Below are 27,644 nucleotides of genomic sequence, written 5' to 3' on the forward strand. Positions count from 1 at the left end.
TGACTGGCTCTTAGTGACACCTCTTTCAAAACTCCATTAAAAAATCACTGTTTCATTCCCGAGCTCACAGAATGTGTCTTTATTTTACTATGGTTTATGTTATTAGTTGCTTATGTGTCTGTGTCTACCATTGGTTTACAAATTTCCTGAAGTCTGGGCCATGTCTTACTCATTTTTTTCCTCATCCTCCTACCCACCATACACTGTTTACCACATGGTAACTCATATTAATATACAAAGGGTTTTTTTTTTGCATAGTTACTTGACATACAGTAAACATGAACTAAAAGAGATCTCAATCAACATTTTATGAAGAGTGGTACAACAAGCTGTGTGATTTATTATTTGGCCAACAAGGTCCTTTTAGGACCAAGCCTCATGGAGGAGGAAGTGGGAGGAGTGATGTTACATTGTAAGGGTTACAATCAATAACCTGAAACAGAATGTTTATGGATTACTGAATGGAAAACCGATTTGCTTTGTAAGACTTCTGCCAATCACAATAAAGGGGGGTGGGAGTGGAGGAAGTGGTTGGAAGGGAGAAATGTAGAATAAAATTTCGAATTCACACAAATTCCAGACTTTTTGGAACAGTGGGGGCTGGATGAATTCCTGAAATTATCTTTAAACTTTCAACCAAAAATATCAAATATCCCTTGGAGTCTTCTTAAAACCAGTTAATAGTTGATTTTAATAGTAAAGAACGTCTCTGCCTTGAGCACTGTGCTCTTTTAAGATCTATCTATATGGGATCAAGTTGACTACAGTAACTCCAAAGACTAGATAGCAAACTTAGGGGCAGTAAGTAAGTTGATGTTAAGGGGGAGGAACAACTCAGAAAAGGAAGTAAAAATGGCTGCATCTCTCAGAGGATGTATCTAGGACACCATCTGTAGAAAGAGTTGATGAATTGGTTTATGCTTTGCTGCATATATTCAACAATAATACTCATTAGAAAATATTAGAAGAATAAGATTCTCAATTTCTTTTTAGGACAATAAAAGTTTAGGTTGTTGAACCTCAGAAAAGGCTTTAGGGTATTTTTCAGGATAGTGCATCTGGTGCTCTCTTTCACACAAACCACCACCACCAGGCAGAATTAAATATTGTTTTATTTGTCTTACTAATGTACCTGAAACTACCTCTGAATGTACTTCTTAATTGCTCTCTGGGCCCTTGCCCCAGCTCCACATTCTCATGGCGCGTTGTACCCACCTCACCTGTAGTCCTTAACTGACTGCTGTAGTCCATTAGACTGTGCACTCCTCAAAATTGGGGCTGTTCCCTTCATCCCCGAAATTTAGTACAGTTCTTGGTAGAGTGTAAGCACTTTATGAATGTTGTTTGAAGGAGTGGACATATAAATGAACTGTTAACATGACGGTCTCTCCAATCAAACTGAGCACCTCAAAGATGGGGAATATATTTTATTCATCCTCATATTCCCAACACTCACCACAATATCTGACACAAAATGAATGTGAATGAAACAGCTATTTATTACACTGAAGATGAGAGAGACACACTTGGGTTCTTCCCCCCCAAAAAATGCAATGGGAGAAAAAGAAAATGCATTTCTGGTATCATGTAGACTTGTCCCAAACTGAGATGAAAAACATAAGAAGTTTTTACTTTGATGACGTATAAAAGGGTGCGTGGAAACTGAGAAGTCAGGCCACTGTAGTCCTCCAGGTTCTTAAGGCTAACTAGTCCCATGAGAATCTAGCCCATGTTAAGTTCTCCAGGTTCTAACTACCTACATGGCACTGGCCCCAGGACAACACAGGGCAGGCCTTGTCACATCTTGTAGCAGAAGAGCATACACCCCTACTATGGTCACACTGAAAAAAACGAAGGCCAAGGGTGGAGAGAAGGAAGCTGTAGGCGTGTCGCCTGAAACACAAATAAGTAGGGAAAGCTGACACATCCGCTTCAAGAAAGGGCACAGCAACTTCTTTCCAGGGTACATTAGTCCAACACCCCATCACTGAAGAATGGAAGAGTGGGCTTGGTTTGCTGGCTGGAATCACATCTTGGGGAAGCTGGCCAGGTTGGCAATGCCACAGGCGTTGTTCTTATTCCGGGCCATGAGGACATAGCCTTTGCTTCCCCAGCTTTCTCCCCAGCTGTGGGCGCAATAGAGAAAAATACTCAGTTTGCTTTTTCATTTAAAAATACCTAAGTAATGTGCTAGATGTGGATGAATGAGGCCATTTTTACCTTAAAAAAAATTAAATGTGGAAAGGGGACAGCAGTGGAGGGCATGAAAAAGCCAGAGGCAGGAAAGCAGGATTGTTGGACGAGGCTCTGAGAGTGGACGAGATTATGAAAAAAAGAGTGGACAGAGAGAAAAGGCTAGGTCATATAATCTTCCTGAATTGTTTTCATGGGTTTTCTTTCCCCAATCGGTAAGATTTCCTAGTACATTTTCCTTTGACCTGTGTTCTATCCCTGGTCGCTCGTTCTCTGGGACCCACTGTGATCCTGATCCTGCTTGAGCCTGTCCCTGCTTCCTCTCTTGGACTCTGGCTCCTTATAAAGAGAGGGAGAATGCATGCTTGGGACTGAGAAAGAAGACAGGGAGGGCAGCAGGCAGACACGGAGGGAGAGGTACTTCTTGGTTCATCCTGTACTGCTCGGTCCACCCTGCGCTGAAATGGGACTGCGATATAAACTGTGCCCTGAATCCACGCCTGGCCTCCCGTTCTAAGCCTCCAGCCGGCAGCCCTCATCCAACACTTCTGCCTTCATTGGTGAACTCCCCAAAGTCTAGGACTCTTGCTCCTTGGAGGGTACCAAGGACAGAAAATTTACCCAGTGTTGCTGCCAGGCGGGTGTTGACCCAGAGTGAAGGGAACAGTATCATTTTTATAAATCTGCCCTCACTGAAGTCACCTGGGGCTTAAGCGAGATGGGGCGCGGAGGCACCCTAGAGTTTTGTTTGCTTTCGAGACTAGAGAAGGAAAAAACCTTGTGGTTTTGAAGCCCGTATCTGATGTCTAGAAAGTGCTTCTCTTTACAGGTTTTACGATCTTGGGCAACTTCTTGCCCGTGCCTATCTTGAAAGGAAAGTGGCTGCCCAAGCGGTTGTCGGACCTTCGTGCTCTTCTCTTACTGCTTACAGAGCGACTGATGGTGGAGACCTCCCTAAGAACGTGATCACACGAGAGAAAAAGGACAGAGAAAATACATCATCCTGCAGCTTCTGTTGGCTCTTTGCACTAATTTAAGTTATGTTAGACCTGTCTTTCTTAATGGGCTATGAGATCACTCAAGATAGTCATCCTTAAAAAAAGAGAGAGAGATAGGCATCCTGCTCCTTTGCTTCTGAACGTGACTAAGCACTTTATAAAAATACCTTGTGCAGCTGCTCTATGCCATTTTATGATTGTCTATTGCTGGCAATTAAGTGTCAGACTCAGATTTAATGGCCTCTACCTGGTAAGAGTAGAACTGAAGAGCTTGTGGCCATTCTCTTGGTTTGGGAGAACCAAAAGGGAGATTGAGAAGTTGGACATGAGGCTGAGTGGTAAAGGGTGACTGACTGACGAAGCGAGTGGCTGCATCATCCATCCTTACCTGTTTTTCACTATCCAGTGCTTTATTCCCTTCAGGGCGCCATAGCCCACGGCCAACACCGCATGGTTCAGATTGTCGCTGTTGCAGCTTTCATCGTAATACACGCCTAGGAAACAAGCAATCATGGCGAGGCTCTCCTCAATACCAGGGTCACCCTGTGGGGTCTCTGAGGGTAGGAGACCCCCTGTAGACTTCTAGCCCACCGAGGAGGCCTTTTCCGACAGAGATACTGCAGATTGCGGCACCTGCTCGTTCCCTCGGCCTGACATGAAGTGCTTAAAGTGTACTCTGAAATGCCACCACACCCACATCCTGAAAGACAGCCGAGTGCTCTAAGAGGACAGCTGCTTACCTTTGCTGTAAAAGTGGAAGGAGGACAGGCTGGCATCGATGCCCACAGAGATGGGTCCTACCCGGGCCACTGCCCTCTTCAGGGCTTTCTCATTGCCCTCAGGGATCTCTCTGTACCCTCTGCATTTGGCAGCCTTGCCTGTTGGGTTGTACATACAACTTTCATCCTGGAAGAAACAAGGTGGTGAGAGGTTTGGAACACAGCAGTCACCAAAACGCAGGTAAGGGAGAAACCTCAGTGTGGCTGGCCTCTTCTCTCTGAATTAATGACGACATTAGCAGCAGACAAAAGCCTAGAGTAGAGAGGGTTTGTTCTTACCTCACCATTTTAGAAGACTATAAACAAATAATATGAAAACTGGACCACTGCCTTCCACCAGACACAAAAATTAATTCCAGGTGGTTTTAAGATAGAACTGTGAAAGAAAAAAGTTGTGAAACTTAGAGAGAGAATGTGTTGATTGTTTCAGGATAGGGAAAAAATTTTGAGACAAGATTTCTAAAAAATGATCTTTTGGCCATGTAGTATGCAGGGGCCTCGGAGGGCAGGGAGGTGTAAGGCCAGGCCCAGATCGATGAATGGCCTTGTCCTTGAGCACCAAGTGTGCATCAGTGTGGCCAGTGTTCCAACTAGAAACCTTGTGCCCCCATCAGCCCAATGCCATCACGCTGATTTGGACTCTTCACGGCTCAATAGGACAGAGTTGAACCACCTAGTAGTTTCCTAGTCTGTAGTTTTTATAGAAGTGGACAACCACAACTGACTCGTGCAGAGCAGCGGTGGGACTGAACTGCTGACCTTTCGTTTCTACATGGGAACTAAACCACCTGCACTACCAGGCTCCTTTGCTCCCCGCAGAGACAGTTGTAAAAGCAGATGCATGATGTCAATAACCGAGCGCGTGCCTTTCCAGCACTATGTTTTCAGGTCTAGTTGGCAATGATCTATTTCAGTGGCAAACCACAAATGAGGAATTGAATGACAGGTGGGCATGTCGTTTCTCACAGTTCATTTTACAGCAGACAACCTCTTCCAAACCCTAAGCTGGTCTCCAAACAAAAAGGTATTCTCTACATATTAATAGCAATAGGAGCACTTGACGTGCTATTTGAAGACTACAGTGGTCTTCTTCCTTGGTCATTTCTCCAAATCCCTGTCTTCTCTTCGACATGATCCAAACCCCTGATGCCGCCTGCTACTAGAGACTGCACACATCTACAAGTAGAACAGAGTATCTTGGGGAAAGACTCAGAAGGACGTTATGCAATACTACTTTAAAGTCATAATAAAAAGTCAAAAAAATAAAATTTTTTTTTAAAAAGTCAAAATAATTTCCTTCGGACAAACAGATAGTTCAAATTACTCTCTGGCTGGTTTCTACTCCCCTAAGAGTTATGGTGGTAGAAACCCACAAGCACAGTTCTATCCTGTCCTATAGGGTTGCTATGAGTTGGCATTCATAGCAGTGAGTTGGTTTTTAAAAATTTTTCTCTTCATTCATTTGAGGACTCCTGAGATTGCTGTAGGTTAGGCATTAGGCTAACAAAGTTGACAGTTCAAACTTACTAGGAGAAAGATGAGGCTGTTTGCTCCCATAGAGAGTTATAATCTTGGAAACTCTAGGAAGCAGTTCTAAGCAGTCTCGCTTCGAGGTGGCTACAAGTTGGAATTGATTCAATGGCAGTGAGTTTGGTTTGGGTTCATTCATCCCCATTTTTTATCAGAGAAAAGTTTTTTCAGTTTTCGATAATACTTGCTCTCAGAACTGCAAAGTAGATACAAGACAACTGCCCAAGATTCAGAATGTAAAATAATAGAGCATATCTATGGTGAATTTTTCCTTTCAACTCGATTAGGAGACCTATACCATTCCACATGGCTCTGACATGCTAAAAGATCACCTGAGAGCATGGAGGAATGGAAATGGGAAATAAGTGTCCCTTGTATTCCAAAATAAGGTTTTAAATATTTTGCAACTTGCATTTAAATTACTCAGAATAAGGGTTGGGGAGGAAGGGGAAAAAAAAGAGCTGATACCAAGGGCTCAAGTAGGAAGAAAATGTTTTGGAAATGGAAGATGGCAACATATGTACAAATGTGCTTGATACAATTGATGTATGGATTGTTATAAGAGCTTCCAATAAAATGCTTTATTAAAATCAAAATAAAATTTAAAATTAAAATAAATAAGTAAATTACCCAGAATCCTTGGAGCTAGCTTTCAACAAACAGATTGATACAGTGCAGAATAAACTGATATAAAATTAATGACCAATTATTAGATTGGAGAATGTTTCTTTTTCTCTGTGACAAAAACCTTTAAACTGGCTGTCTATGATATGGAATACTGTAATTAATAAATATAAATGTGCTTTAATTTATATTCATATATTATTGGGGTTCATCTTATTTTTTAATGCTATATACCTGAAAATGCTGAAATATTTGTCATGTTCAGATTATTTCATTCATTGACTAGGTGTATTCAGAATTTCAAAGTTTATTGTAAGGACTGATTCAATATGTTGCATTTGAGACTAGCAGTCCAGAGTTCAAATATGGACTTGGGACCCAGAAGTTTTGAAACTTTTATATGGCTTGAAGAAAGTTTTTTCTAGATATGGCCTTTATTTTCTTTGCTTTGGATACCTGACAGCTAAAAAATAATAACAAGGGACAAAAATTGTATTGGTGTGAAATTTTAAAAAAATCAAGTCCTGTTTTTTTATTAGGCCATTGACAAGAAACTGTATTGAAGTGACTTTACTATGTTGGTTGGAGTGTACACTGAAAGGCATTTACTCAGCATATTATATACCATATATACTCGTGTATAAGCCGAGTTTTTTCGGCACAAAAAGTGTAACATCTCGCTGGGGACCCCCAGAGGTTACAGGACGAGTGCCCGTTATCTCGCCGGTGATTGTCATTTCTCCATTGTTCATTCAAAGCCCCGCTGACACTGCAGGGCTTTGAATGTTTGTTTACTCACATCTAACCAATCAGAGCTGTCCTATGACGTGTCTCTTTGAAGAAGCCTTTTAAAGACCGTGTACGAAGGATGTGGCATGAATGGATGTCATCTGGTCAAGCCTGACTAACAAAAGGAGGAAATCTCATGAAGCCTGACGTAGAGTTAATAGCAAAGTGGGTTTGAGATGCATGGGAAGACACTCCAGAAGACATGGTGCGACGTGCCTTCCAGAAATGTAGTATTAGTAATGCTATGGACGGCAGTGAAGACTGCACATTAAAATTAAGAACTTAGTCCCTAATAAAATGTAAAAAAAGAAAAGAGGAGAAAAAAAAAAGAAAATGATTAGGGCAAAGAATGTACAGATGTGCTTTATACAATTGATGTATGTATATGTATGGACTGTGATAAGAGTTGTATGAGCCCCTAATAAATTGTTTTAAAAAAATAAATAAGTAAAATTAAGAACTTTTCTGGACTGAAAAAACTATAAAGAGTGAAAGACAAGCTTCAATCTACAATATGCATAATATTAACATTCTAAAATATCTTTAAAAAATCCAAGAATAGTTAGAGAGAAAAACAACCCAATTTAAAACGGGCAAAAAATATAAACAGTCAGTTCACTGAAGAAGAAATGCAAATGGGCATGTGGGAGTACAGGCTGTTCCAAACACCTCAGTGAAATTCAAGATATACCCACCTAAGACTTGAACATTGTGTTGCAAGATTCTAGCAGAGACCCTCACATACATACATGCACAGGAGACATGTGTACAAATGTTACAGCAGATAAGTCTCGGCTTTTGAATGAGTCACATGGACTTGAACATGCTGCTGTTTTACCTCTTTTTTTTTTTTGCTTTACCTCTTTACGCACCAATTTTCTTATCTATAAAGATGTATCTACCTTACAGGGCTAGGATTACATGATTTAGCAAATAGCAGTCCTCATTTTTTTTACTCAAATCTTACCAACTTGTAAGCCCCGCTCCAAAGAGCACTGTTACAAAAGTCCTGTGTTCTACGCCATCAGCACTCCGAACCAGACGCTGCCGCCTCAGAACTGCCCTGTGGGCTTCTGAGACTATAACTTGTTACAGGAGTACAAGTCCTATATTTCTCCCGAGGAGCAGCTGGTGGTTTCAAAGTGCTGACCTTGAAGTTAGCACAGCCCAACATGTAACCACCATGCCACTAGGGTTCCTCCAATCAGCACTACATATACAAAAATGTTCTACATCTTCTCCCTTTTAAATAAGAAATGAGTATCTTATAGGAGGAAGTGAGTTGATTCATCATCTCTAGAATTAGAATAAGTACGAAATAAACGGTTTTTGTCTTATTATATACATGTTATCACGTTAACTTATGAGTTTGCTTAAACATTCCCAAAACTCACAGTGAGATCACACAAAATACAGCCACACAGCTTCAGGCAAACAGCATGGTGGGGGCTGGGGGTTTGTAGTGGAAGTGGAAAAGCTAAGGTACTAGCTGAGGGATACAGACATCTGCTCAAAAGAATCAGCTTGTCATTTATTTTCCCTCTAGGATCAGAGAGGCAGATTGGAGCCATGGTAGCCTAAGCTCTCAGGTTGTGGGGATCTTCCTGGCTTTCTGTAGGAATTATCCCATCAAATTAGGATAAGGGAAAACAGATTTCTGGAATTATTTCTAGTTATCATATTGGGTAGTCTAAAATTGCAGTGATGATTGTACAACTCTTCTTAGTATGATTGAACTACTGAATTGTATGGTCTGTGAATTACATGCCAATAAAACTGCTTTTATAAAAAAATACATCACATTGGGGCAGAAGCCTAACTGTGTAGCTGTACCCTTACCTGTCCTACGTATGGATAGGCATCTTCAGAGTCAATACCCCGGTTCTTTTGCACGTACTGAAAGGCATTGGTCATATAGCCTCCTCCACAGCCATCATTCTCAGACACACAATCCACGAGATTCTGGGGGCTCAGATTTAAGAGTTTTCCAGTTTTCTTCTTGAGTTGGCCTTCCAAGGCACCCACAGAGCTAAAAGCCCAACAGGAACCACATACTCCCTAAGAAGAGTCCAGAGAAAAGAAGAGTCATTGCTGTTCATACTTTGTCTGTCTTCTCTCTACCTGCCTAGTAAAAGTCCATGCATATTATTAAGCCCAGCAGCAGTGTGAGCTTTGATCTGAACTTTCCTATTCCCCTTGACTTCCCATCCTGTGGCATTACTCCATTGCTCACACCATTACTGTGTGCTTTGGTTGTAAGGAAGTTACCTGTTTTGGAGTCAGTCTTTCTGGGTTCTAACCCTGGCTTTACCATCTGTGACCTTGAACAAGTTACTTAAATTCTTTGTGCCTCAGCTTCCTTTTAGGTAAAATATGGATGATAATGTATTTGATGGGATTGTTATGAGGAGAAAACAAATTCTCTATGCTGAAAAAATAATGGTGAATGCCTATCACACAACATATATGAAAATTAACTCAAAATGGATCAATGACTGAAATATACGAACAAAACAACCATAAAACTCTTGTAAGGAAACCCATGGGCAAATCTTCATGACCTAAAATTCAGCAACAGAGTCTTAAACATAACGCCAAAGGCACAAACAACAGAAAAAAGTAATATATACATTAGATTTAATTAAACTAAAAATCTTTGTGTAATATTATAAAGAAAATGAAAAGACAACATAGAGCACTGAAGAAGGTATCTGCAAAACAGATATCAAAAAAGGCATACCATCTAGAATACATAAAGAATCCCGCAGCTCAACAACAAATAGAAAACCAAATTTAAGAATAGACACTTAGTCCAAGATTACATACAAATGACTACTGAGCAGATGAAAAGATGGTTGGCATCATGTTATTAGGAAAATGCAATCAGAACTGCAATGAAATACCATGCCACAGCCACTAGTACGGCTAGTAGGAAAACACACACAAACAAAAGGCAAAAAACATGGACTGGTGAGGATGAGGAGAAATTGGGCCTTCTTGCCTCATGGGTGGGAATGTAAACTAGTACGGTCTCTATAGAAAATTGGCAGTTATGGTTCGTACGGGAGGGAGGGTGGAGGAGGGAAGGGAAAAAAGGAGATGCTGATACCAAGGGCTCAAGTAGAAAGCAAATGTTTTGAGAATGATGATGGCAACAAATGTACAAATGTGCTTGACACAATGGATGGATGGTGATAAGAGTTGTACGAGTCCCAAAAAATGATTTTTAAAGAAAGAAAGAAAACTGGCAGTTCCACAAAAATTTAAACATAATTACCACATGACCCAGAAATCCACTCTTAGATACATACCTAAGAGAACTGGAAACAAAGACTCACATATATGCAGGTAGGTATAAAAGTATTGCTACCAAAAAAGTATTACTACAAAATCAAAGACACCATTAGTAAACAAAAAAGGTAAAAATGTGAAGCTACTGTTCCTCAATGTATCTATAACTACATACAACTGAAGGCAGTGCTGCCGTCTAACACCCCCACCCCTAAGAATTCTGTGCTCCTCAGTTTCCAAAGTCAAAACTCACTGCCATCAAGTCAGTTCAGATGCATAGCAGGTAGAAAGGCACCATCTCTCTCCCACAGAGTGACTGGTGGATTTGAACTACTGACAGTGCCGTGAGCAGCCCAATGTGTACTCACTACACCACCAGGACTCCTGGCTCTTCAATTCACAGCAACTTGGACATCCTTGAGATACTTAAATCATGTCCCTTTGAAATGTTTTCTGAGTTTAGGGAATGAAAAGATGTATGAACCGGGCAAGATCAGGCCTGTAGAGTGGATGGGATAAAATTTCCCAACAAAATTTTCCTTCCTTCCTTTGCCGGATGAGCAGGCAGATTACCATGATAGGAAAACATTGCTCTCAGCAGCTTTCCTGACCTTTTTCTCATCGACAAAGTTTCCAAACTTTAAAAAAAATCCATAAAAAACAACACGGCTTCATCATAAGCCTCTGCGTTCATCCTGTGCCCTTGAAGAACATCTATCAAGACGGCCCGTTTGACTCCCCTGCCTCCTACCTTAGCCCAGACAACAACAAGAAGGTGCCACAGCCTTTGGAGATGGCGTCTCTGCCGTGACCTGGCCCAGCAGCTCCCCTTGGAAGTCACAGGTTTGAGTGCACGCTTGTTCTGAAGATTACAGCCAGTACATTATTGAGACCTTGTTTGCAGCCATCCGGGAGACGCAGGCATGTTGAAACACTTTTTGTTTTAAATAAGCCCGTGCATGTGTGAATTGGAGTTGAGCAGCAATACTTTCTGACCTTGTATACCAAAGTTCATAGCAGCGTTACTCACAATATCAAAAAGCTATAAGCAGCTTAGTGTCCATCAACAGTTGAACGGATAAACAACATACAGTATATAGTACAATTAGTTACCCACAAAAAGAAGTGCCAACACTTGTTGTAACATAGCGAAGTCATGGAAATATGCTACGTGAAGTAAGTCAAGCACACAACAGTGCATAATTCCATTTACATGAAATACCTACAATAGACAAATTCATTGGGACAGAAAGTAGACTGGAGGTAGGAGAAGCTGAGGGGTGGGGGAAAAGGCAGTTATTGCTTAATAGGCAATAAAGTCTTTATTTGGGCGATGAGAAAGTTTAAGTAACAGATAACAATGGTAGCTGTATATCACTGTGACTACAATCACTGCCACATCTGCCTCCCTGAAAACATTTAAATTTCTGTTCTTGATTCCCCCTAAGAGGGGAATTACTGGGCCATATGATAATTCCATTTCAAATCCACGTTAACGTATGTTATTAATATAAAATGTAACATTTTAACCATTCGTAAGTGTGCACAAATTATATTCACTATCATCTGTTATACAATAATTACTTTAAAATAAATCCTTCTGATCTTTTCAAATCTTTTTAATTAAACCATTTTATTGGGGGCTACAATAATTTTTTTAAGTGCTAGTTTTTGTTTAGTTAGACTGTAGGTATTTCTATCGTGTTAACTTTTTAAAGATTAGTCTTAAGAGAATTTCTCGAGGACACAAGTTATGTTTTAGTTATCTTACTATTTACTGCCTAGCACTGTACCAGCTAAGTTCTGGGCAGGAGGGAGAAATGTTAAGTCAAACCTAACACCTTATTGATAGAATTCATTGTTGATGTTCTTGGAAAACTGGCATTCTTAAGTTGATAAGATTATAAGATTGTAAAAACATTTTTGAGGTTATCAGCCCAACACATATCCAGTACACCACCAGGAGTCCTAGTAAAAACATTTTTGGAAGGCATTCTTTGTAACCTAGCAATTCCAATTTTAGGATTTGTCAAACATATTTGTACAAATGCACAAAAGGCATACGCACAGGTTACTTACTGCAACATTATTTTTAATAATGAAAAACCAGAAACAACCTAAATGTTCTGAATCAAGTGCTAACAGATTAGTCTATATTTGCTTGAAAAATTTGCAGTTTTTGCCTTTTAATTCTTCAATTCCTGGTGCCCTCCAATTTCATAAACAAAGAAGTAGAAAGAGAAGAAGTCTTGAACGATTACATATCCAGCTGCAGAAGAATGGACGGTACCTGGTCTTTGACAGGAGTGACATATCCCTTCTTTCGATAGTCAACAGAGTCTGGAGCTCTGCCTTCCCAGTCTGGAACATAGAGGGTGTCATTATTACGGAAATTAGAGGGGGGAACTTTCAGCCCTGTCATCTTCTGAACCACCTCTTCACTGGTCTAGGAAAAAGAGGACAAAAGAGGGCAGTCATGAGCAGGAAAATAATGCAAACAGAGCAGGTGGGCCAAGAGCTGAGCTTCAACTCACCATGTCCCCCAAGTGGTTCATGGCCAGTTCATATGTGTGAATACCAAGAGAGGCCTCAAGGTTGTGGGTGGAGATATACTTCAAGTTCTTTTCCCAAATTAAACGCCGAGAGCTTTCATCCACCTAAACCAAAGGGCAGTCAGTATTGGCACAGCCTGTCTCATACAGAATGGTAGAAGTTTTAGGAGAAGGGACAAAACTCAAAACAGAGAAACTACAATCAAGTTGGGGAACTAACCGTGGAATTAAGAGTATATAAAAATATGTTCTCTATAGAAAATAAAGCACATAAGGGACACAGTAACGGACACTTCCTAGAGCAGAGGTTCTCAACCTTCCTAATGCCGTGACCCTTTCATACAGTTCCTCATGTGGTGGGGACCCCCAACCATAAAATTATTTTCATTGCTACTTCATCACTGTCATTTTGCTACTGTTATGAATCCAGTGATCCATGTGAAAGGGTCGTTCGACCTCCAGATTGAGAACCACTGTTCTAGACATAACCATCTCAAGGGATTGGGTGACTAGATTTGAGTATTTGAGCCCATAGTGGGGGAAGGGAGAGAGGGAGGAATGAGCAATTTGGTCAACTGTCATATGTAAAACTAATGCTCTATATCCTAGTTTGTTGAGTAGGCTGTGAAGTCTTAAAAGGTTATGAGTAGCAATCTAAAGCACAACTATTGGTCTCTATGTTTCTAGAAACTAGTCTATAGGACTGCCTACATAATCCATGGCCTCTCCTCTTTCGACATCAGAACTATATGGCCCCCAGCTGCCACTAGCATCTGTTCTGACCAGGGGCATAATTGATAGTTCTGGACAAAATGAGGGGGTGGGAGCAATGTAGGAAACCCCTCAAATTCCTAAACGGGGCACATTTATTGTGCTGATAGATGGAAGGACCCTCACATACTATTGCCTTGGGATACCTTTTAAACTGGGAACTCAAACCACTCCCAGAGGTTTGCATAGTATCTAATCTGTGAATATCGTGCTTTTCTAAACAAACATCTGAGACCTAACAGTCAAACACTCTATGCCAAAGAGAAGGGAGTGGGGGTGGGGCAGCCGGCTAGGTCAGTGGAAATAGAACTAGAATGGAAACAATGAATATTCAGATACATTATGAAAAGTGTAACTAATGTCACTGAATAGTACGTATTGAAATTAAATAAGAACCTCGATATGCTACAAATATTCCCCCCCAAAAAAATCACGATTTCTTAATATAACTTTAAAAAATAGAATATGTAAACTACATGCAATGGAGTGCAAGTCTCTGGGGGAGATGGGAAGAAAAAGTGCCTACGAGTTAACAGCATCATTCTGAGGAGGCTCCCTAAAGAGCAAGGTAGGTTAGCAAATGTATAAAAGATGGCAAGTTGGGTACAGAAATGAAAACTGTTATGGTAAAATCCAGGGCACACTGGCAAGGTTGAGGGGTTCAATGTACTTAGACTGAAGAAAGGAGTCTGGAAGCTAGTGAAGGATTTGAGAAGTCCCAGGTCCAGCGTTCCGCCATACTCCCTCCCCTCCAGGTCCCCGAGCACCTTGCTATTATACTGCTTCCCATAGGTCTTCTTCCAAAGCTCCCATTGGGTGTCCAGGGTCTCCTCAGGGTACAGAGCAAAACTCACCATGGGCAGCAGTAGAACCGTGAGCCCCCACATCCTGAGGGAAGGGGACAATGAGGGGGGAAAGAGGCTCACACTTTGTCTTGGGATGAGGTAGGAATTGGAGCCATGCTCTCAGTCAGGTGACTGTGAACCTTTGGGAAGTTATATAGCCTCCTTTGAGAAGTCGATGAAACTTCCTTTCATTCGAAAACTACAAACACACACAATAATTCTACAAGTTCAGGAACCTACCCCTTCCTCTCAATGACAAGGAAGAAACTAGACCCAAGGAATGTAGACAGAACCACGGATGATTTTCATGCTAAAACAAAGACAGGAGGGACCTGCGTCTTGACAGGATACTGGCAGATCTGGTTCTAGGGATTCTAAAGGACCAACACACACTTAACTTATATGAACACCAGAAAGAAAGCAGAGATTGAGTGTGGCCTTCGTACCATCCAGTCCTGACTAGAGAAGGGTCCAGACCATTAGTGGGGAGAAACATAGTTTGCAGTCCCTGAAAAATCAAACGAATCTCCCATCATATCCAGGCCCCAGTGTGGGCCCCATACTTACCTTACCCACAAAAATCTTTGGGGTCTCAAGCCTAAGCTCCTAGGTCTGCTGGGAGACTCTATCCACCTCCTCAGGTATATCCTTTTTTTAAAATATGGAACGCTTCACGAGTTTGCGTGTCATCCTTGCGCAGGGGCCATGCTAATCTTCTCTGTATCGTTCCAATTTTAGTAAATGTGCTGCCGAAGCGAGCACAGGTATATCCTCTTAAGGATACCCCCAGTACAATTGGCAGGGTGGACCTTAAGAGCCTCCTAAAACAAGGTACGGGATAGAATGGGAAAAACAGAAGGCACCTGCAGCCTTGGATGTGTTTTGCGTTGCCCTGTGCTTACTGTTGCCTCCTGGACAGCTTGAATAGTGCAGTCAAAACTAAGGTTCTCTGTGGCCTACAGGTACTACTTTTAATCCCAGGCACTGGGATAAATAACTACTGTGTACACACACGGCAGAAACTGGACAATCAGAATGTCCCCAGCACGCTTGGGGTCTATGGACACGGTCAGGAGGAAGTAAGAGGAGAGCTGGAGAATCCACTGAAAAGATCTCCAGCTACGTTTTGTTTTCTGACCATGTATTCAAGGCATCCATTCTTCTTTTAACTGAATCTTGAAATCTGTTAAGTCTTTTCTGTATCAGAAGAGATTACTGGCACAGCGGACAGTATTTCCTGTTCTCTATGAAATGTTTGTTGTCGCTTCTCAGTATTTCTTCCCCCTTTTCTCTTCCCCCTCCTCTTTAAGCAGGAAGTTGCCCTAATCTCAACCAGCTGCTGTGGGCAGGGAGATTTTCCTGTCTTTTTGCCAACAACCAAAAGCGTGTGGTGGTCTTCCAGTACAGAAAGACTGAGAACTACAGTCCATTAGAGAAGTCTAAGATTAAGAAACATTATTTTATGGCCACTAAATCAACCGTCTTTATTCTTCCTTCACTATTTCTTTCAGTGGCTTTTCTTAATCCCATGTCCTCCATTTTAAGACCAATGTACAATCAGTACAGTCTTACGGCTTGCAGCACTTTAAATGTGGGGGTTTTTGCACACAGCCCAGCAGAACATTTGATGCTGGGTATTGGCGGCTCGGAGCTGTCAGGGTAAGAAGCTTGGAGTTCCTCCCTCCTCATAAGTGAGTTAACCCTTTTGGTTCCTTTTGATCAAATCAGATAGCAATGCACAAGGGCAATTCTTGAAGGCCAGGGTGAAAGATTCACTCTATCTCTTTACTTTTACTAATAATCATGCATGCGTTCATGTAGGAATACTCCATATTCCCTGGCAGATCTTACAGAGCCAAGCAAATCCCAGAGAGATCATCTCTGTTTTCACCCACTGGGAAAAGTTCAAACTGATTCCCAAGTCACTACATCCCTAATATTCCTAAAATGGAGAATAAGAAGCTGAAAGATTTAGGGGAAAAATATTACCTGCTGATGGGGATCTGTTCTTTGTGCTGGTTTCGGCAGGGAAGTGCGGAGAATGTGGACGGGTGAGCAAGGGTGCTAGATTTATTCCATCAGGATTGCGGAAGTCAGCTAGCAATCCACTGGAAACTTTGGATAGGGGAGGGAGGCGGGGATAGAAACTCTGCGGTGAGGGGCTAGCAAGAGGGAAGGAAGGGGTAGATTTGCATGTGGGTGGAGGTCGGCTAAATCTTCATTCCACTGCCGGTATTTAACAGCAGCCCTCAATACACATTTAAGTTGGGGTAAGTTTACCTTCTCCCCGGTGAGGAAATGAAAGGACACACTTGTCCACCCCATTTTCCTCTTTTAATATCATTTTCTTGTCTTTATCCACTTCCCTAACTTCAAAACCCTCAAACATTAAAAACTGTGCCTAAATCTACATTCTAAGAGTAAGGAAATAAACATAAAAGCCTGGAAAGGAGTCATGTTAGGGTATTAGTAAGCTTCTGAATCACTTATATTTTATGATTGTTGGCTAGAAATCATTACTGCTTCCAGGCAAGGGAAGAGCGTGACTTTTTTGCTGAGGAAGGATACGCAGTCCGGAAGTCTGGGTGCAATCAGCTCTAAAAACAAGCCAGAACAGCACTCCTGGTTTTTGATGACAACACTGAATCAATACCATAAGCATGGCTGGGTTCACACGTGACTCTTCTTCATGGTTAACACTCTTAGATGGCGGAATGCCTAATGAACATTATTGACCTCGATGATTAAAATTCCCAATCTGGGTCCAGTCACATGAGCTTCCCTAAATGCTTCCAACATCCAGGCATGTGACAGATCATGAGAGTCTAACTCAGTGCCCAAACCACACCCGATTCCATTTTCTTCCATAAACAGACATGGGGGGGGGGGACTCAGGCCCTGGGGATTGAAAATATAATACATTGGGGGTCCTAGATTCCATTATTAGCTCAGCTGCACAAACCCTCAGGAATATAGTATGATGCTTATGGTTTGTATGATTAGTTAACGGATGACATGATTCTACAGAGAAACCAGGCCCAGACTAACTCCTTTGAAAAGCACTGGTAGCACACAACTGGGCCACTTATTGCAAAGTCCATGGTTCGAACCCACCAGCCATTCCACAGACGAGGCTGTCTGCTCCCATGAACATCAGAAACTTCCTGGAGCAGTTCCCCTCTGTCCCATAGTGTCACTATGAGTCTGACTTGATCGCAGTGGGCACTAATGCCTTTTAATCCAGAAGAGGAGCTGGTAGGAGAAAGAATCCAGATATGCCTAGTGGTCTCAAGTCCCAACTCTTTCCCCTCTCCCAGGGACGTACGTGGACAAGGTCCTGAGACCGTTTTTGGTCAGAATGTCAGTTTCTGGTTTTATGATTTTACCCAGATGCGTCATGATCAGGAGGACAATCGAGGTGAGGAGTGATGAGCCATCAGAACCCTGTGATGTCTGATTCCTGAAATTACAGTCACCTTGTGCTTTATTTTTGCATGTGTGGAGCTCAAGTAAAGGAATCTGTCTATATGTGGACGTCTGTTTAGGAACTGTGAAGGAATGGTAAGCCGCAATCAAGATAACACAACACAAGAAATTTTACAAAAGGAAAAAATATTTTGTTTTAAAATCTTTGCTACATGTCATTATTTTTGCCCCTGTAAAGCTCAGCACAGATGCCGGCAGTACAGAAACGGCCAACAAACAATCAAAAATAAAACCCTGAAGGAAAAGCAGAAACAAAACCCCCAGAGTATCTTCTCCCACCCTTCCCCCCAAAGCCCTATAATAACTGTACAATATTATAGTTTTGATCACATTTAAAAAGTCGATTATTATAAAACAAGGATTCCATTGGAAACTCAACTTTTTGGTTCTTAAAATTGTGGTATAAATATATATGTATACTGTATGTGTGCACATAGAATAAAAAAATAAACTGTCTCCTTTTCTACTCCGTTACCTGGCACCAGATTGGAGACAAGGAGGAGGGAAACTCAGTAAACGGCATTCCCGTAGCCTCTCCAAGGCCGTCTGTGCTCCTCAGTCCCCTATGGCTACATTTCATGTCTTCTCCTGCTCATCAGTCTTGCATATAAGAAACTGGCCTGAATCAATTTTTTTAAAGGCGGTTACACACGATTGTTACCTGAGGAAGGTAAAGAAGGAAAGGGGCATTTGTATGGCTACAGAGACCCTGCTGGGATGGAGTCCAGGCCCCATCAGACACATGGGATTACTGTACTCGTCCTCTAGAGCAACATCCAATCCCCAACTGGACAGAGAGCGGAGGAAAGCGCCAGAGTGTAGGAGAGAATCTCCGTTTCCTGACAGACTAACACTGAGGATGGGATAAAAGAAGCTACTTTGCAAAAGGGCTTGGTATTTGGTGTATACCCCAACAGTGTGATTTTTGCTCAGACTGTTAATCCAAAAAATTGAGTTTCCATGCAGAAATAATCTCTACAGAACACACATCATATGTGATTCTGACAGAAAATGCAGCATTGTCTTCATGGCCAAGCCTGGGGTTTCTGAAAGTGTTTATCTTGCCAGCCCATTTCTATAATATTTGCAGATCTTTCATATCAGGTGAGAGCACCATAGCAGGAATGACCCAGCCTTATCATTAAATATGTTTGACAAGAGACCAACCTATCAACAGAAGACTTTATACATTTGCTCACAGTTGCATATTATCTGGGCAAGTGCAGCAAAGACATTTATTTAAATATTCTTTGGCTGCAACACTAAGAGGAAATACCTGGAAGATTTAATTCCTAGGACTCTTTGAAAAACACACAGAAACACAAACTCTGGGACAAATTTTGCATAACTCCCTAATAGGGAGAAAAGGAAGAAACAAACTCACTCACTCACTCACTCACTCACTCACTCACTCACTCACACACACTCTCTCTCTCTCTCTTTCCACCCCTATTCACAAGTTTCTATTCCAGAGGAATTGCTCACAGGCAGCAGAAAGTGCCTATGCTCATTTCCTAAACCCCACATACACCTACCATGCTTCACAGTCCTCAAAGATGAGGGCCTTTCTCTTCTAAGGGCCTTTCTCTTCTCCTCCATCCCATTCAGAATTTCTTTGCAAAAACATGCCATAGTATCCAAGACATATACTAGACGTCAGATCCCTCTAACCTGCCCCTTGAACCTGGCACAAACCATCTCGGCACAGATCTCTGGTCAAGAAACATTTAAAATGGCATTTTTAACCTTGTCTAGCCTCAATTTCTTAAAGGGCTCCAAAAGCCTTGGGCCCTCATTCCATTGCATTTATAAATGTTATCTCAGAGAGGCAGGAAGGCTAGGGGAAAGCCAGAAGGGAAAGGGGTACACATTAGGGGTGAGGGAAGGGAAGGGAGAGGAACTTTTATTCTGTTTACAGAAAGATTTGCTTATTAAAACAAATAGTGATTTCTCCCCCCCACCCCTTATCCTCACCCCAATAGTTCTATTCTGAAAAGGAGGGAAACATAGTTAAATCAGGAAATTCTTCATTGTTGTAGCTGTTGCTCTGGTCTCCCAGCATGGACAGCATCTCCTAATGAGAGAAAAAGAGTACATTTGAGTCGCACAACTGGATCCCTGGAGGTATGATGCTCATTTCAACACGCCCGGAGCACCACAGCTCCTGATGCCCAAAGTCCCTGCTCTACTGAACTCTCCTATTCCTAGTAGCTCCAACACTCCTTAAGATCACAGGTCTTTTCTTAGTCCCTTCTCTGTCTCCTCCTATAATTCCACATGTTCCTTCTTTTTCAGTCTTCAGTATTTTGAAACCTGCTTGCCATGTTTCATATACTCTCCTATGGACACAGAAAGCATACTTTTTATCCTATCTGTTTTCCACCAACACCTGTTTTGCCTTCTTTCAATCATCCTTTAGCCTCTGTCTGCTTAATATTACTCTTTTTACCCTTACAAGACCCCAGGACTTATGCAAATTAATCTTTACAGCTATAAGCAGTATGTTGTATTTCAGATTTTTTAGCCTGGGTCCTGCCAATTTTCTATCCAGGGCTACTCTGGTATGGCGATGTGGCTCTTGAATGGGTTAAAATCATTTCCTCTGGCATCTTTGTGTGCTTGATTCAAATCACTAACTTTGCCTGGTCTGGGTTAAAGGTCGTGTAGCACCCTAAGTTCATAATTTTTCCAATTAGTGACATTTATCTCTACAGGTCCCTTCTGTCTTCTCTGACACACTCTAGATCAGCAGCTCTCAATCTGTGGGTTGCGACCCCTTTGGGGGTCGAACCTCCCTTTCATAGGGACCGCCTGATTCATAACAGTAGCAAAATTACAGGTATGAAGTAGCAACGAAAATAATTTTATGGTTGGGGGGGCCCCACAATGTGAGGAACTATATTAAAGGGTCGCAGCATTAGGAAGGTTGAGAGCCACTGATCTAGACCAATCCCCTCCATCTATGCATGCTTCCTTATCTACCTTTCTGCCCTGACCCTTTTCCTCCCAGAGTCTGAGTTTCTCCCGCTCACCTGGAAGACTTCAGGCTGCCCAGGTTGCTGTGTTGATGCTTGTTGAACATGTTGCTCACTAGAACTTGAACGATGATGAGACTGCTGGCCCTGCCACTGTGGCCAGACACCCACACCCTCTGCTGTCCGTGTCTGGAATTGTCCTGCAGTCTGTCCAGTCTCAGGAGCTAGAAATACCACAAAGAGGAATAACAATTTCAATCTATGAACTCCACTGGATATGAGAAACTAGTGTACAAATACATGCAAGCCATTAATTTAACTAGAATACCTTCTGTCCATCTCTCTGCCAATTAATAACCTCTTCTATCTTAAACTCAGTCTCAAATTTCCCTTTCTTCTCTAAGTAGTTTTTCCAAAGAGTCCAATGTTCATTTATATTTAGTTTGCATCTTATTAAATTTATAGTAACTTAGATGCATTGGATGTAAGTACTGAAATGGTTTTTACAGGAGTGGGTCTTCAATTACAAACAGACTGCCACCCTTTCCCTACAAAGAGGTTAGTGCACCCAGCACACAGATAAACAATGCTAACCGTCACGTTCTTTCCCTTTAGTAGCACAATCTTCCTTTACCATCTCCTGATCTGAACTCACCAAAGCTGGGTCCATGGTTTGTGAGGGTGGGGTAAGCAGCAGCACCAGGTGATGTAGTAGGAGCGCCAGGGAGGGACATGGGGCTAAAAGAGGATGGAGTCTGAAAGTTGCCCACAGTAAATTGGGGAGACCGAGTCTTGGCTGTAGCTTGGGAAGTCACCTGCTATAGGAGAGAGGGGATTGGAATCAGCAAATAAGGTATTACCATGATGGCACACACCATTCCCAACAGAGTCAAGCCCTCGGTCAATTTGGTGCAAACTTTGGAATCAAGTTCTTCACTTATTGTCTTTGCCTCGTTGTTTTTATTAACTCCATAACTCCTTGACACTACTTTCCCCCTACGTTTGAAACTAGTTTGTGTCTCAAAATAATTTAAATCAGTTTCAATTTTAGTTTTCCTCCTTTTAAAGCCATTGAAAACCATGTTTATTTACCTCAGAGTTTTTAGCTCTGTGACTTTTCTTTTTTTAATTTAAATTTTATTTATTCTAATTATTTGTTTCTCTTTTATTTATAGACTACTATTTTTTAGGGAGTTGTGATAAAGTACAAAAATTAAAGATCTATAGGATTAATAAAACCATACATTTAAGGTCATAAGAAGTAAAGATAAATACTTTATAAATTATAAAGTTACATAAAAACTAGAGGCACTCAAAACGGCAGAATATTAAATGTAAGGAAAAACACTTGTATCATTTTATTATTTAGTCTGCATTGCATCCATATGTTCCTAACAACATCTTTTAAAAAAGAAAAAAAATTACCCTAAGAGTAAGGAATATTTGGAAATGAAAAAATTTTAAAAATAAGAATCATACTTAATAATTTCACCATCAGTGGACCATAATTAACATTTTTTGATAAATCATTTCAGTGCTTATTTTCTTATATATATTTTAATATAATTGATATCATACTGGATAGCAATTCAAAGTCTGCTTTTGATTTAGGCATTTTAAAAATCATTTTATTGGGGGCTCATACAATTCTTATCACAATCCATACATACATCCATTGTGTCAAGAACATATGTACATTTGTTGCCATCATCATTCTCAAAACATTTGCCTTCTACTTGAGCCCTTAACCTTAATATCTGCTGCTCATTTTCCCCCTCCCTCCCTACTCTCCCCTACCTCATGAACCCTTCATCATTCATAAATTATTATTATTCTGTCATATATTACACTGTCTGATGTGACTTAGGCATTTTTATGTAAAATATTTACACAACATAAATGTGTATGTGTATTAATGAGGGTCAGTTAAAAAGCACTGCTATTAGGAAAAGTTCCTTCAGTAAAATACCTGTTTTAGTCTCATTGGGGTGTTTAGAATACCTTTGTATCATAGGGAAAACAAGTTTAACAAAATTCAAGTGGACTTTTTCCCAAATCACAGACGCTTTGCAAGAAGTTTATAAAAGTGGCATCCCACATAAAACAACAGTTTTTGGATGGATTGAGTGCTTTAAGAGAGGTTGGGAAGACATCTAAGATAAGCCACAAGAGAGGCAAGTGTCAACCTTGACGAATGAGAAAACTGTAGCTGAAGGTCAGGAGCTGGTGGAAGACGACCAGTCATCACTATCTTAAGTACACATCTTGGCCTCAACAAACTTTGGGCTCAATGGGTGCAAACAATACTCTATGCGAAGATCAGCTAACTCAAAGAGCTGACCTTTCCATTCATCTTTTAAGCAAGATCAAAGTTAATTTAATGAAGTGAATCATCACCAGGGATGAGTCTTGGATTTACCAATATGATTCAGAGAGCAAGAACCAATTAAAACAGTGAGGGGATCTACTGAGCTAGTTTATTTCAAATCAGAGAAGTCAGTTCAGCGGATTACAGCAAATCTTTTTCTTGATCCCAAGGGAGTAATCTTGATGGATTTTCTTGAAGGGCATAGGACAACCACAAGGGCTTATCAGATAGGACTTTTAAAGAAACTTCAAAATAGCACTGGTGAGAAAAAGGCAAGAAAAGTTGTACCAAGGGGTTTTTTCCTATCACAATAATGGAGCTGCTCATTCTGCAAGGTTTGAAGGGCTGTTCTACAAGAATTTCTTGGGGAAACTTTATCCATCCACCCTGCAGCATTGATTTTGCCATTAGGACTTCTTTTTGTTCCCCAAACTCAAAGAATGCTTACAAGGTGTGAGAGGAAGCCAGTCTCCCACAACTGATTGGGTTTCTAAGGCATGGTTGTATAATTAAGAAATAAAAGAGACAAAGAATATAGTGTGCTCACCTTCTCCATGGGGTCAGGATTGAGAGAGAAAATGAATGCATTCTTTCATCGATTTAGAGTCTCTTGGGACATGCAAGCCCCCTAGCTAAACAACCACATACATAACAAGTTGGGCAGTGTCCTAACCTAGATGTCCCTGAGTTCATTAGGGGAGTAACCTAACACCAGTGCTGGGGGCAGGCAGACTGTCCTCTGAGCAGGGAGAACAATAGCAACATGTCTGCTCCTATAGATAAGGGTTGCCGGCCTGCATAGAAATCAGCCATGTGCTTGTAAGAAATAGCATTAAGCTAGCACTATTGTAGTAGGATATTGGGAAGATGATTTTTAATCAACTCAAAGCCTCCCTCCACCCAGAATCCTGGTCATAGTGACCCTACAGGACAGGGTAGAACTGTCCCTGTGGGTTTCTGAGACTATAACTCTTTATGGGACTAGAAAGCCTCATTTTTCTCCCACAGAACAGCTGATGGTGTCAAACTGTTGACCTTGTGGCTAGCAATCTAACTCACAACCACTTCAGAACTACATAGGCCTAATACAATCCAAGACCAGGGAAGGAACTGTGTTAGAGCTTAACTTCTGAGTACTTGGTTTGCAGAAGGCTATGCGTGAGAGTGAAAGCTCCGAATCCATTTTCAGCATCCCCACATGACTTGTCTTGCTTATCAGGTAAGTGCACTGGAAAGTAGTTTAATGAAGATGTAATTACGTTAGATTTTAACATCTAATCATTTGTTCTCTTTTTTGAACCATTTGAAATTTGTTCTAGTTATTATTTCCTATTTTTGATTGAGATTTTTGTTTTATTTTGTTATTGTGAGTTTTTTCATTTTTTTATCTTTATATGAAATTCCAGATAGGTAAATCTATAGAGACAATAGCTGGGCTAAACATTTTTTTAGGGTTAATAATGGGGGAAATGGGAAGTACAAAATTGAACAAAATGTTCTAAAATTGATTGTGATAATGATTGCACAACTCTTTTAACATATTTAAACCATTAAATTGTGTGATGTGATATGTGAATGTCAATAAAACCATCCCAATCAAGTTTTTAAAACATATAGACCTAAATGAAGGACATGCCAAAAAATTGTAGCTTTACATTTTGATATTTTTGTTTAATAAAGATTTCCATATTTTGTAGCAATACTCTATGACTTATCTTCATTTTTGAGACTATTTGCTTTATATTTTATCATATTTAAAATAGATCATACTTAAGAACTCTTCAGTAAGTTTTTGGGGTACATATACATTACTAAATGTAAATTAGGATTTAATTATCTCCTTTATTCCTGTATCACAAAGTACAAACTTCCTAGAACTTATCTGAAGGAGTAAAGGCCTGAAAATCAGTTGACAATTCTGATGTAAAGTGGGTAAGTAAGTCCTAAGGGATTATGACACTCGGGGCTGCTAATTACAAGGTCAGCAGTTCAAACTCACTAGTTACTCCATGGGAGAAAGATGAGCCTTTATGCTTCTGTAAAGATTTTATAGTCTGAAATCCATAGGGCAGTTCTACTCTGTCCCATTAGAAATAACTCAATGGCGAGTTTGGTTTTGGAGAACACTTTAAATTTTTAATCTGTTCTAACAAAGAAGGTAACTGAAGGAATGGAGAGGAATTTAGAGCAAAGATATCTGAGATTGACAAAAATACAAAACATAATGTAGAAGAACAGCCAAATGAAGTGATTTACCTGGGCTGAAAAGCCTGGGCGAGTGCTAGGGGTCCAAGTTGGGGTTGCTCCTTGGGTGGGATTGGAGTGGCGAGAAATCTGGGCCAACATTTGCCCTGCAGACGCTGATGGCTGGACGATGGTTACAGGAGGGGCCAGACTACTATTCCTAGGAGTGAACAAATAGCCGAGTAAAAGGATTAAAAGGTTGGTTTATCTTAACAGCTAGGAGCCAAAAGATAATATAGTACTATCTCTAGGTCCCCTTGTGACTTCCCTGGAGTTAAGAAAAGCTTGATCACAGCATTTGGGGAAAAAAACAAGGAAGACTGACAGTCACACACTGACCAGGACAAACAGAACTGCAACCTGGAACAAGGCAATGGGACAGGTGCAAAGCAAGAGAAGAAGAAAAGCAGCTTGCATCACCCTAGGCCCTATAAGTTCCACTGCTTTGTCTGAGATCATCAGAGAAAGTCAATGAAGGATGTCACTTGGATTCATCAACTGAATCCCTCAGGGCCTTGTAAAGCAGCACACACATATGGGGCTCACCTGAAGTTCTCTGTCGGCCGGGGGTTAGGAGGGAATGTGCTGCCCTGGGAGAATAGCTGTTGGGTGGCAGGGACATTGCTGGAAGAGATGCCTTTATTCTGATCTGTGGACCAAAAGGAGTCGGGGGGAGGGCCAGTCAAGGGGCTGTAGTTATTAGTTCCAGCAAGTTCCTATTTATTTATGAGGTATTATGATTATGTGGAAATATGTTGGAAAATTATTGGCTGGGCAGCAGTCGGACCATCAATAAGAGATTCAAACGAGAACTTACAGGAGAATTGAGGAAGACCCATACCTGCACTGATGTTCGAATAGATTTCCGAAAATCTTGGATCTCTATTTGGGGCAAACAGACCATCTGACTTCTCCGGGGGTTTGCTGTGTTCTGGCCCTGTGGTTATCACAGGCTGAACTGAAACCTGTGGAACATCATGATAAAAAATAACCATGAGGGTCTTAATAGGAGAATCCTAAACCCCAAGCCTTACACAGATTCACATACTCTTAATTGGCACTGGGATATTTTTAAAGGAAATGCTCACCATCCTCTTCAGAGAAGAAAACAAACACACCTGGGGATGAGTGTAGCTGCCCAGTCCATCTCTGCCTGGGACCACTTCCAGTTCTGTTTGCTGTTGCTGTTGCCTATAAGTTACAGGTCAGTTAAAGAGAGAAAGGGGCAAAAAGATGATTTTATGAAAGAAACTGGGGACACTTTAAAAAACAAACAAAAATGGGACTTCAGCCAGCTACCCCGAGCTAGTTACTTGTCCAATAAATGATTCTCTCACTCTATCTCACCTGGATGCCAGCTGTCCTGAGCTCATCTCTAAAGGTATATTAGCTGTGGGAACTAGCTGTGGCCTCTGGATTGTGCTGGAAAGTGTAGGTCGTGGTTCCTGGTTAGAGTTCCTGGGAAAAGAGAGAATAGACAGAAGGGAAAAAAAAAAAAAAGAATCTGACCCTGTTTGTACATAAAGTTCTATAAAATAATCACTAATAAAACCCCCCTTCAAAAATCAATCACACAAGTAACTCATGGCCTCAGTTTCAGCCCAAGGGTTCATCCTGTTCAGGTTCTAACAGCACTGGGTACTTAATACATAGTTGGGGGTGGGCAGGTATTACCTATGTACATGTGCACTGAAGAGGGGGATAAGGAAAGAAAGGGAGGGAAACAGATACAGAACTAAGGACTGGTACAGGGAAACTTTGAGGGATAAATTGTTCAATAGTTGATATAACTGTGTAAATGTGGGTTACCTGAGGACATCAACTTAGAATACCTGCCAACAAATTAATTAACCCCTGAAAGTTTTCCCAGGAGATTTTAAATCACTGAAAGTAATAACTATGCTCCACAAAGACAATTCTAAGTGTTTATTATATGTGACTTTGTAAGCTCTCTAGAAAAAATAAAACAAAAAACCCACATCGAGTTGATGCTGACTTATTACAGTGACCCTACTGGATGGAGTAGAACTGCCCCAGTGGGTTTCCAGGACTGTGAACTGCTGACAGGAGTCGGCCTTGTCTTTCTCTCACAGAGCGGCTAGTGCTTTCCAACTGTTGACCTTGCAGTTAGCAGCCTAACACACAACTGACCGTGATATTAGGGCGTACCAAGGGCTTCAAAAAGTTCATGGACAGATG

The 27,644-nt window shown here is 41.1% G+C and overlaps 2 protein-coding genes and 1 non-coding gene across 9 annotated transcripts in view; all 3 read right to left on the reverse strand.

Moving 5' to 3' along the window:
* Window positions 1–1,475: 1,475 nt before the first annotated feature.
* CTSK (cathepsin K) lies at window positions 1,476–16,512 on the reverse strand. Its single transcript, XM_075561474.1, has 8 exons — window positions 16,362–16,512; window positions 14,295–14,415; window positions 12,739–12,861; window positions 12,495–12,650; window positions 8,753–8,971; window positions 3,932–4,097; window positions 3,580–3,685; window positions 1,476–2,126 (listed from the first exon to the last, which is right to left on the reverse strand). Exons 2-8 carry the CDS (start codon window positions 14,412–14,414, stop codon window positions 2,027–2,029), a joined length of 990 nt encoding a protein of 329 aa, XP_075417589.1. The 5' UTR covers window position 14,415; window positions 16,362–16,512; the 3' UTR covers window positions 1,476–2,026.
* On the reverse strand, window positions 15,028–15,134 carry LOC142438143 (U6 spliceosomal RNA). Its single transcript, XR_012782573.1, has one exon. It is a non-coding gene; the product is annotated as a U6 spliceosomal RNA (small nuclear RNA).
* Window positions 16,513–17,967: 1,455 nt separating the features above from the next.
* The window catches only part of ARNT (aryl hydrocarbon receptor nuclear translocator), an 84,518-nt gene continuing 74,841 nt past the window's right edge, over window positions 17,968–27,644 (reverse strand). For 3 of the 7 annotated variants that reach the window (XM_075561452.1, XM_075561404.1, XM_075561421.1), the window contains 8 exons: window positions 26,793–26,903; window positions 26,534–26,636; window positions 26,287–26,410; window positions 25,992–26,094; window positions 25,458–25,605; window positions 21,489–21,651; window positions 20,891–21,057; window positions 17,968–19,932 (listed from right to left, as the gene is read on the reverse strand). In XM_075561452.1, the coding sequence (XP_075417567.1) occupies window positions 19,843–19,932; window positions 20,891–21,057; window positions 21,489–21,651; window positions 25,458–25,605; window positions 25,992–26,094; window positions 26,287–26,410; window positions 26,534–26,636; window positions 26,793–26,903 (1,009 nt within the window). In that variant the 3' untranslated portion in view covers window positions 17,968–19,842. The remainder of the gene's footprint in view (window positions 19,933–20,890; window positions 21,058–21,488; window positions 21,652–25,457; window positions 25,606–25,991; window positions 26,095–26,286; window positions 26,411–26,533; window positions 26,637–26,792; window positions 26,904–27,644) is intronic. The other 4 variants (XM_075561460.1, XM_075561441.1, XM_075561412.1 and 1 more) reach the window with 3 other exon arrangements.

This window comes from Tenrec ecaudatus, chromosome 1 (genome assembly GCF_050624435.1).
Source record: "Tenrec ecaudatus isolate mTenEca1 chromosome 1, mTenEca1.hap1, whole genome shotgun sequence".
In the NCBI taxonomy this organism is placed as follows: domain Eukaryota; kingdom Metazoa; phylum Chordata; class Mammalia; order Afrosoricida; family Tenrecidae; genus Tenrec; species Tenrec ecaudatus.